General features: G+C 46.7%; 1 protein-coding gene across 1 annotated transcript; it reads right to left on the bottom strand.

Annotated features, from left to right (window-relative positions):
• Nucleotides 1-766: 766 nt before the first annotated feature.
• On the bottom strand, nucleotides 767-1,823 carry LOC123439735 (heavy metal-associated isoprenylated plant protein 43-like). The gene is made up of 3 exons (XM_045116421.1): nucleotides 1,732-1,823; nucleotides 1,556-1,631; nucleotides 767-1,471 (listed from the first exon to the last, which is right to left on the bottom strand). Exons 1-3 carry the CDS (start codon nucleotides 1,741-1,743, stop codon nucleotides 1,059-1,061), a joined length of 501 nt encoding a protein of 166 aa, XP_044972356.1. The 5' UTR covers nucleotides 1,744-1,823; the 3' UTR covers nucleotides 767-1,058.
• Nucleotides 1,824-11,279: the final 9,456 nt, after the last annotated feature.

Genomic DNA, 11,279 nt, shown 5'->3' with positions numbered 1-11,279 from the left:
TCGCCTCGTCACCACGCGCGCACGTCGCGGGTTGTGGTAATGACCCAAGATGAGCTTTATTTTGTCGATAAAAAATGGTTAATTAATTATGGATTAATTAATGAGTCGTTAAATGAAAGTGCCACTGTCCGGGACGTTGGAATGTGGTCTGTTCGCGGACAGGTCGTGGGCCTAGCCCATGCCCTTCTCGACGACCTATATAAGGAGGCGCTACCTATGGAGTGAAATCTAATGTGTTCACTCTCTCCCTCTTTGTGTAACCCTAGCCGTCATCTCTGTTCCTCACAGTGTGCTGCTTCTAGCGATCCCATCCCGACGATTGCGTGCATGGTTGGTCCGGAGAGAAGGTGCCTCCGGAACCACGTTCGAGATCCTGCCAGGAGAACGGCAATAAGGTTTTTGGAGAGCATCTTGGCACGACTGCTCCCGACCCGTCCACGTTTTCGCCCTCCTCTGCTTCGAATATTTTCCCTGCATCGACACCATGGTCGGCGTCACCGCCGTCAAGAAGAAGGCCACGAACAACACCGTCGCTGTTGCCGCCGCCGCGTTGGCCTGTCCAGCCGGAGGTTATGATTTGTTCATCCTTCATTTACTCGTTCTGGTGTTAGCTATATATGCCATGTTCATAGATATTTCGATTCTATGTAGTGTACATGTTGATATATTTAGGTATGGGTATGAAATGCATATATGCATTTGCCATGCTCGCAATTTACTTGACAACAACCAACGTTGCCACGGTCAAAGGAGACGAACAAAAAATCACCAAATTGCTCGAATCTCAATCAAGAAACAAACAAACAAACGGATGCTCGGATGCTGGACTGAGAAACAATTAAAAAGTGCCGAGTGCTGAGTACTTGAAAGACTGAAGTAACCAAGGGCATCACCGCTGTACACAAAACAAATGCGTATGAAATAAAATACTCCCTCCGTGTACTAAACACACAGGGCGCGCGCACGCACACACACGGTACAATCGTAACGAGTACAGATACGGCCATGCGCTCCACCTGGGCAGCGATGGCGCATCATCCTCCGGTTCCGGGCGACCTCTACTCGTACCAGGTGTATCCCAGGTGCGGCGCGCGCACGCCGTAGGCGTAGCCGTAGCCGTTGCTGTAATAGTGGCAGCTGGGGAGGCCGCAGGGGCTGGAGTAGCAGCCCGGCGTGCAGCGGTACCCGTAGCCGCCATACGGAGTTCCCTTCCCGCCGCAGTCGTCGCAGCATGGCTCCTTGCAAGCCTTCTCGCACTTCTCCTTGCAGACCTTCTCGTACCTGTCCTTCCAGGCCTTCTCGCAGGCCTCCTGACAGGGGCTCTTCTTCTCCTTTGGCTTGTCGTCCTCCACGCTGACGATGGAGGCGGCGAAACACGACTTCCTCAGCTGGTGCACGACGCACACAGGATCCACGGTGCCGACCACCGTCAGCGTGCATTTGTCCTCGTCCACGACCATGGACTTGATGCCTGGAGGGTCACATACATTCGGTAAAGAGAAGCAGCAAGGGGTGCAAGATAGACAGGGAGGAACAGAGTCAGAGAGATGTATACCCTCGAGCTTGGAAACAATTGACAGGATCCCACTCGTGCACTTCTTGCCGATGAGATCGGCTCTGATCACAATCTTCTGCAGGCCATTCAAAAGTGAAAACATATATTCAGTACAAATATTTTCATGGTCCCTCAAAAGACAGAGAAGCAGAACGAAGAATATGGTCGTCCATTACCTTGGAAGACATGGTGTGAGCTATCTTCCGTACTATTGGATCTTGGGGTCGACGCGGACTCTTGAGTGTGCAGAGAGCAAGACGCTTTCTGAAGTTATGAGAGACATGCCTCGTTCCAAGTCGTTTATATATGATCTGAAGTCAACTCTGCAACCTCCATATTGGTTGGGAATCAGTCGTGCTCGTAGGAGTATATTCCTACGCTGTGTTTAATCTAATCATTCTACTCCTACTGGTCGAAAGAATTCTTTGCAATAGTAATTGTACCATAGTTTCCAAACCGAATTGGTCAGTCCACGTCTTCTTTTTTTACGTTCTTTCATTCAAGGAAATGTCAAAGACGCGGGCCTTTTGAAGTTCCAACACGCTTGCGTTTTCAATCATGAGAGAGAAAGACCGACAGCAACTCCGTGTATGTACCCGCCAAAATCAAGGAACGTTCTGCTAGTTGCATACGGTGGCAACTGACGAATTAAGTCTACTCAAATGCCACTGAACCATTGGCTAGGACCTGGTCATGCTAATCGTTACATCACTACTGGTAAAAGGACTTTATTAATACACCGTGTTGCAATTGCTTTAGAACGAGGGCGACTCGGACGACGTCAAATCCCTCCAGCGCAACAAGGTTTTTGGGAAGCGTGTCACGCCCATCATCCGGCGGACCGCTCGTCCGTACCATGCAGCGCCTCGCGTTCATCAGCCGGCGGATCACATGTCCACACCCGGGAGTGCCTCGCACGCGCCAGCAGGAGGACTCCACGTCCGCATCTGACAGCGCCTCATGTGTAGGGCCGGCGGATTCCGCGTCTGCATCCGACAACGCCTCGCACTTATCTGCCGGCGGACCATGCTTCCGCACCCGACATCACCTCACGTGCATCCGCCGGCGGACTCCGCGTCCCCAACTGGCAGTGCCTCATGCCCATCAGCCGGCGGACCGCGCGTTCGCCCCCGGCGGGCCCTCGCGCCCAGCAGCCGGCAGACCACGGGTCCGCACCAGGCAACGCCTCGCGCGCACCAGCCGGCGGACTCCGCGTCCGCATCCGGCAGCGCCTCGGGTCGATCAGCCGGCGGACCACGCATCCGCACCCCACAGCGCCTCGCGCGCACTAGCTGACGGACCACGCGTCAGCACCTGGCAGCTCCTCGCACGCACCAGCCTACGGACTCCGCGTCCTCATACGGCAACGCCTCGCGCCCATCAGCCGCGGGACCACGCGTCCGCACCCTTCAACGCCGCGCGCGCACCAGCCTGCGGACACGGCGTCCGCATCCGGCAGCGCCTCACGCCAATGAGGCGGCGGGCCACGCATCCACAACCGGAAGCACCTCGCGCGCACTAGATGGCGGACCCCGCGTTCGCAACCGGCAGCGCCTCGCGCCCATCAGCTAGTGGACCTCGCGTCCGCAACCGGCAGCGCCTCACGCGCACCACTTGGCAGACTCTGCGTCCGTATCCGGCAGCGCCTCGCGCCCATTGGCCAGCAGACCACGTGTCCGCCGCCGGGAGCGCCTCGCACCCAGCAACCGGTGGACCATGCGTCCGCCTCAGCAGCGCCTCGCGCGCACTAGCCGATGGACTCCGCTTCCGCCGCCGGGAGCGCCTCGCGCCCAGCAACCGGCGGACCACACATACGTCCCGAGTAGCGACTCGCGCGCACCAGCCGACGGACTCCGCATCCGCCGCCGGCAGCGCCTCGTGCCCAGCAACCGGCGCTCCACGCGTCCGTCCCCAGTAGCGCCTCGCGCGCACCAGCCGACAGACTCCGCATCCGCCGCCGGCAGCGCCCCGCGCCCTCCAGCCAGTGGGCTCCATGTCCGCACCAGGCGGAGCTTCGCGCCCATCAGCCGACGGACAACGCGTTCGCACCCCACAGCGCCTCACGCGCACCAGCCGGTGGACCCCGTGTTCGCGTCCGACAGGGCCCCGTGCTCGTCAGTCGGTGGACTCTAGATCCATGCCTGACATCCTCGACGCCATCATCTCCTTCTGCAATAGGAAAGACCCTCCACCCAATTCTTCCAGTCGCCCAGAGGCTCGAAGGCTACACCCGAAGGGTGCGCTGGCACGCCCCCGCTAGAAACAGCCAGCCGACGGTCTCCGCGTCTACGTACGGCAGCGCCTCACGCCCATCGGCTCGTGGACTCCGTGCCCTCGCCTGGCAGGGGCCTCATTGGAAGCAAGCCATGCGGGGTGCGGCTCGCAGCTGACCATCATCAACAACTTCTATAACAACAACGACGACTGCGAAAACCCTCCGCCCGACTCTACGAGTCACCCAAAGGCTTGGAGGCTACTGTCAGGGGGATGACCCCCGGGTACCCCAAAGACAATGAGTCGGACGGGGTGCCCGCCCGCTCGGGCTGGCTGCTCCGACTCACACCCGCGGCCGGCTGCTCCAGCCAGCCGGCTGCCAGAGCCAACTACAACGTCCCACCAGACACACGCGAACGAGGCAACCATACGCCATGGTGGAGCACTATTGTCAAGCAATAGTGCGTTGTACACACGTCAGGCGGTATCGTCTACATTATAACGTGTCCCCTAGACGCTGATTTATAAAGTGCCCCAGGGAACAAACATATCCTAGCTCACAAGCTACATATAGATTGGCATGTAAGCTACCAGTAGCTTACACCTCAAGCAGCTTGGCATGTAATCTACCCACCGTAGCTTACATGCCAAGCCATACACCAACACACTCATGCCCATATAAAGGGCCTCATGCCCACCACCTATGGCATCCTCTCACTCTCTCACATATGAGGCAAGAAGCCCATGTCTCTCCTCTCCCATACAACTCTAGGAGCAAACTTATACTGCAAATATACCTCATACACACACATGCAAGAGTAGGGGTATTATCTCTCCAGAGAGCCCCGAACCTGGGTAAACCACCGCGTGCTGCTACCCCATCCCGTCCCGGATCTTCCATGGCAGCCTTGCTCTTACCTCGATTAACCACCCCGTGGCATCTGTTCTGAGAAAACGACGACAATCAATATATGCATGATGCTAAATTTAAAGATGTGGTGCTGAATTGTAAAGAAGGGAGAACATGGAACAAGTTTGTCATTAATTAAGGATTTGTGTTCCATGCTAACAAGCTATGCATTCCATCTAGCTCCGTCCGTCTTTTGTTGTTGCAGGAGGCGCATGGAGGAGGATTAATGGGGCACTTTGGCGTGAAGGAGATGGAGGACGTACTTGCTACACATTTCTTTTGGCCAAAGATGAGACGAGATGTTGAGCGTTTTGTGGCTCGCTGCACTACATGTCAAAAGCTAAGTCACGGCTGAATCCTCATGGTTTATATATGCCTTTGCGAGTACCTAGTGTTCCTTGGGAGCATATATCTATGGACTTTGTTTTAGGTTTACCTCAAACAAAGAAGGGGAGGGATAGCATATTTGTTGTCCTGGATAGATTTTCTAAAATGGCACACTTTATACCATGTCATAAAAGTGATGATGGTGCTAATGTTGTTGATTTGTTCTATCGTGATATTATTCGCTTGCATGGTGTGCCATACACAATTGCTTCAGATCATGATGCTAAATTCCTTAGCCATTTTTGGAGATGTTTATGGGCTAAGTTGGGGACTAAAGTGCTCTTTAGTACTACATGTCACCGCCACACTGATGGACAAACTGAAGTAGTCAATAGATCATTGGCAACTATGCTTAGGGCTGTTTTGAAGAATAACTTGAAAATGTGGGAAGAATGCTTGTCTCATATTGAATTTCCTTATAATCATTCATTACATTCTAATACCAAGATGTGCCCTTTTGAAATTGTGTATGGTTTCCTACCCCGTGCACCTATTGATTTGTTGCCTCTCCCATCTTCGGAGAAGGTTAATTTTGATGCTAAACAACATGTTGAATTGATCTGAAAAACGCATGAAGTAACGAAGGAAAACATTGAGCGTATGAATGCTAAATACAAACTTGCTGGTTATAAGGGTAGAAAACATGTTGTATTTTCACCTGGAGATCTTGTTCGGTTACATTTCCGTAAGGACGGATTTCCTAATTTGCGCAAGGTCCTTTTAAGGTGTTAGAGAAAATAAATTATAATGCATATAAAGTTGAGCTGGCTGCAGAGTTTGGGGTTAGTCCCAGTTTTAACATTGTAGATTTGAAGACTTATTTGAGTGAGGAAGATGAGTTTCCATCAAGGACGAGTTAAGTTCAAGAAGGGGATGATGATGAGGACATCAATACCATTGTTACATCCACAGTCCCTGCTGCTATATATACTGGACCAGTTACTAGAGCATGCACACGCCAATTGAATTACCAGGTACTTTTGTTTCCTGGAAATCCTTCTAATGTTCATGAACATATGATGCTGCCTAAGTTAGATACTTTTGTTTTACTTATAAATGAAGGACCTAGAATGGACAACAAGCAAGGCCATTGGAGCGGGAACAAGCATGGAGGAGAAGGTGCACACGCAGGAAAGAACACTGGAGCTTCCCATGGTGATTTTCTCACTTTGAAGCCACCATAATGAGGGAATGAAGGCTTGGATGAAATAAACAAGATGCCACTTCATAAATTTCGTCCATAAGCCATTATAGGTGTTGCGTCACCTTATTTTTGGGCCAGGCCCATGTAATTTTGAAATACCACTTTATAGGCTGTGTTTAGAGTCTGTATTTGTGGGGAAACAGAGTTAGGGTTAGTTTCAGATCCCTCCTCCAAGGGGTCACGAAATTCTCCTCTATTCCCCCATATATACAGCCCTTACGACACCGTTTAGACTTGGGTTTTCTTTAGATTAAAAGTTTGTCATAGCTGCAACTTTGTGTTCTTCGTTTGTGTTCTACGACCAAACCAAGACGTCACGGAACCCCACTTTCATCAATAGAGCTTTCTTTTTATATTCACAATATCCACATTACAATTTCAGTTTCTTGCTTGTTCTTCGTTTGCGTGCATGAAACAGACCCTCGTGGTCAAGTTGATCGTGCTACGACGTGGTCAATAACCTCTGAGAGTTGGTTTAACAATTGCTAAGGCGCAGTTTTGTAGTCGGATCATCAAAGTCTACTCTACCAAAAATGATATCCACCATCTTATCGAAAGACAGGGACAACTTCGCCACTATCACAGGGAATTTCAACCACAACCATCTTCAGCGGCTGCACACAAAAGAATAAACAAGTTGCACCCAGTGTGGGCAAGAGGGTTGTCAATCCTCTTATCTTGTTATTTGCAAGCAAGTGAGGTGTATAGATAATTGTAGATAGCAAGATAAAATAAAAACATGTAAATGGCTACAAAGTAATGATGGTTTTATCAATATGTTGTAAATAGAGCCAGGGGCATAGATTTTCCTAATGGCATGTCTCATGAAAATTAACATAGCGTGGGTAAACAGATTACCGTTGGGCAATTGACAGAAAATCGGATAGTTATGCGATTTTTACGGCAATGATCATGTGTATATAGGCATCACGTCCATAAACAAATAGGCCGACTCCTGCCTGCACCTATTACTATTACTCCACTCATCGACGACCGTTATCCAGCATGCAACTAGAGTATTAAGTAAAACAGAGTGATGCATGGAGAACGATGACAAGATGTAGACAAAGCAAAGTCGACAAATATGAATAAACCCCATTGTTTTATCCTTCCTATAAACAACACAAAGAAGCATCTTGTCCCCTTTTGTCACTAGGATACATAAATTCATAAGGTTGAACGTACCACTACACACCTCTCTCACCGAAGAAATATCAATCTAGTTGTCAAAACTATTTCAACAGATCAGAGAGAATTACGAAGCTATCATAATCATGCACATAAGAATCAAATAAGTATGTAGAGGAGACTCAAATATTTATCGTGAATAATCTGAACATAAACCCCCGATTCATTGGATCCCAACAAACGCACCACACAAAAGAAATTACATCATATGGATCAAAGCGAAGATGCGGTGATCATTGTATGGAAGATTAAAGAGAGAGAGACTGCCATCTAGGTACTCGCGATTGACCCGTAGGTCTATGCTGAACTACTGACACACCATAGCAAGAGCAGCAAGGTTGATGAAGAGACCCTCCGTGATCGACCCCCCTCCGGGAGGGTGCTGGAACGGAGCTCCAGATGGCATCTCGTCGAAAGAGAGACTTGCAACGGCGTAAAAATTGTTTTTGGACTCCCTATGGTGTTTTTAGGGTAGATGAGAATTTATAAGCCAAAGAACGGAGTCGGGAGGGCCACGAGGGAGGCACAAGCCATCAAGGAGCCCACCAGGCCGTGCCTTGTTGACTTGTGGGCCCCTCGTGAGGCCTCCATCCTTCTTTCGATGCTCGTTGGCCTTCTTTTGGTCTAGAAAAAAATCACCAAAAAGCTTCATTAAAATTGGACCTCGTTTTGTATGGAAAATCTGCAAAGAGAAAAACACGTAGAAAACAGCAACTGGTATTGGGCATTGGATCAATAGGTTAGTGCTAAAATATATTATAAAATAGTAAATAAATACCCCGAAAGTATTCTAAAATGATAATATATCAACATGGAACAATAAAAAATTATAAATGTATCATGGAGTAACTAAGAAGTTAGGAGATCCGGGTATACCCACAATACCTGGCACTATTAAAAGAAATTTTGTTAAAGCTCCTTTATGTGATTTAGGAGCCGGTGTTAGTGTTATTCCTTTATACCTTTATAAAAGACTTGAATTGAATAAGGTTACACCCACTGAGATATCTTTGCAAATGGGTGATAAATCCGTTGCTTTACCTATTGGAATTTGCGAGGACGTTCCCGTTGTGGTTGCAAATGTTACTATCTTAACAGTCTTCGTTATTCTTGATATGCCCGAGGACGACAATATGTCAATCATCCTTGGTAGACCCTTTATAAATAATGCATGGGATGTTATTGATTGCAACAAAAGCAAGGTCAGTTTTCAAGTTAATGGCAAGCAACATATTGTGCATTTTCTGAAGAAGCAAACATTGGTTAACAATATTAATGTCATTGTGCCTATTCCCACGGTCATCATTGGAGATTTTCCAATTCCTCTATCTACTGCCAAGAGAAATGGAATACTAAAATCTTATTGTTGGGGAGATGCAAATCCCCATTGAGGTAACCTGGTGATCTATAAAAATTCTTCGGTTCCATGTTAATCGGAAACGATTATTAATAAGACTTGATCAACCTTATTAATGTATCGTTTTTTAAAGACATGTGATTGATGAATTCACTATTTAAAATTCTCTCTATCACAAGTGTGTTTTGTGCTATTATTAGTTAAGAAAGAGAAATTAGTTTGACTTTTCATGTTTTCTGATTTTTTCATGCAATAAAAAAACTGACCCAAAAATAAGAAGTCTTAGATTGCTACAACATTTTAATATGATTTTTTTAGAATATATTATATATTTTAGCATAAAAATAATAGAAGGGAGAAGCACCTATGGGCCAGAAGCCAACAGGGCACGCCCCCAGGCCACGCCATGATGGCTTGTGGGGACCATATGGCCTCCCCGGCTTATCCTTTTAGCCCAGTTCATCCTCTACCTCCAGAAACAATTCCCTAGCTTTCTCTCTCTCTCCCGTATGTGTTCTTCCTCTAGAAACTAAAATTTTCGTTTTCTTTGCTCAGAACTCCATTTCCGAAACTGTTTTGAGAAAGTTTTCCTTGGTATCTGACACCTGCATCCCTCCAATTTGTTTTTTTCTATAGTGTATTATATTTTGCATAAGTTGCTTCACTTGGTGATATAGAAAATGAGCTTGCATGTTAAATTGTTTGAGTTCCAAGTAGTATGCATGTGTGATATAGCCTCTAAGTATTCATATGAGTAGTTGATATCAATCTCATAGGGTTTTGTTGACATAAATTTATGGCTCAAAATTTTCAGAAATTTTTGCTTAGGGAGATTAGTTTCTTTAGACGCAGGTCCTCTAGAAGGCATATTTCGGGTCAATAATCAAGTGAGGGCTCGACATGACAAGCTTACATTGAGCTTCAGGCCAATCAGATAGTCATGGCTGACGCCAAATCGTGTCGGTGGCCAGGCGATGAATTCATGAGGGGTGCAGGCTCGCCAGAGATACTACATTCATGAGAATAAAGTGCGGACGTACAATGCTGCAGTGGAGGTTGCTCGCTTGGCTGAAGAGGCGGCGAGGAATGCCCCGACAAGCTACCATTGCAACCATTTTGTAATTTACTAGTGGTGATTACCTAGCTAGGCAAAAGCCTAATCTTGGGGGAGTACATATTTCTCACCAACATTTCGTTATTGTTCACCAAATTTTCCGTGTTCATCCTCTTTCATTGTATATCCATGCTAGATTTATTTTTTCACATTCCTCTTGTGTGTTTGAAAAACTTTGAAAACCCAAAAATATTTCTTGTTTCTTTTTTTCCGTTAATTAGGTGTAGTATTAAAAAGAAAGCCCAAAAATATTTCCTCTTGCATGTTGGAGCGTTCCCGTGTAAATAGTTTTTCCCGTTCTTGTTTTCCCTTAGTTTATTTTGCTTGCTTAAGAAAAACAAAAACTCCAAAAATATTTCTGTGTGTTTCTCTGAATTTATTTTCCTTGTTGTTATGTTGTGAAAGGAGAAGACCATGATGAAAATGTTGAGTGGCTCCTCTATGCTTCATTATCAATATAATAATGAGCCAATATTACCTTGTCTTCTCCTTTGTATGAAACTGGTTTGCACATTCCAGCTTAGTCTACGGTATTCTTGCATTAGTGTTATCATAACATTCGGTCCTGCAAACGAAAGGCAATAATTATGATATTTGACGAAGTGATCATGGCAAAGGGAGCTGGTATGAACTCTTCTTATTTTCCGTCTTTGTAAATATGTTTAGCCCGTTTGATCTTGGTTCAGTATATCATGAGTAGACATGCTTATAGTGACAATTAAATATTATAGTTTCTCATGCCACGCGTAAATATCTAAGAGTGGATAATGATTTATCTTGTCTGCCAACAGGCATTAAAATGGTTATGGTGTGATATGGTATTATGGTATTTCCCTCTGAGTAATTCAGGTGGTTTGACTTGGACCATGTGCAAACATGTATTTGATTCAAAACCAATGTAGCCTTCTTGATATTTAAATTTATAGTTTTTATATGCTACTCATGCTATGTCCAAAGTTGATTATTTTCAATGCATGCTTATGACCGTTTTCGCTCTCTAGCTGGCCGCCTCCCAATCTTTTGCTAGCCTTCACCTGTACTAAGCAGGAATACTTCTTGTGCACCCAATATCCTTAAACCAAGTTATTCCACATGAGTCCACCATACCTACCTATAAGCGGTATTTTCCTACTGTTCCAAGTAAATTTGCACGTGTCACCTCTAAATACTCAAATAAACATCTGATTTGTGCACTCATCTTGCTCATGGAGAGATGAGGTGGCCGGTATATTCCATGCTAAGTGAGTTATTCTCAAGATGGTCATTTATTCGCTGTCATTGCATGAGAGAGGCTGGTAAAAACGATACCCAGTCCTGCATAATCAAGATGAATTAAGCAAAGCTCCTTGG

This window comes from Hordeum vulgare, chromosome 3H, assembly GCF_904849725.1.
Source record: "Hordeum vulgare subsp. vulgare chromosome 3H, MorexV3_pseudomolecules_assembly, whole genome shotgun sequence".
Lineage (NCBI taxonomy): Eukaryota > Viridiplantae > Streptophyta > Magnoliopsida > Poales > Poaceae > Hordeum > Hordeum vulgare.
The sequence above is the reverse complement of the archived record's forward strand: the minus strand, read 5'-3'. Positions and strand labels throughout refer to the sequence as shown.

Coding starts and splice junctions, on each gene's coding strand:
- LOC123439735 (XM_045116421.1), bottom strand. Junction 1,472..1,555: donor AATTGTTTCCAAGCTCGAGG/GTATACATCTCT, acceptor GTGACCCTCCAG/GCATCAAGTCCATGGTCGTG.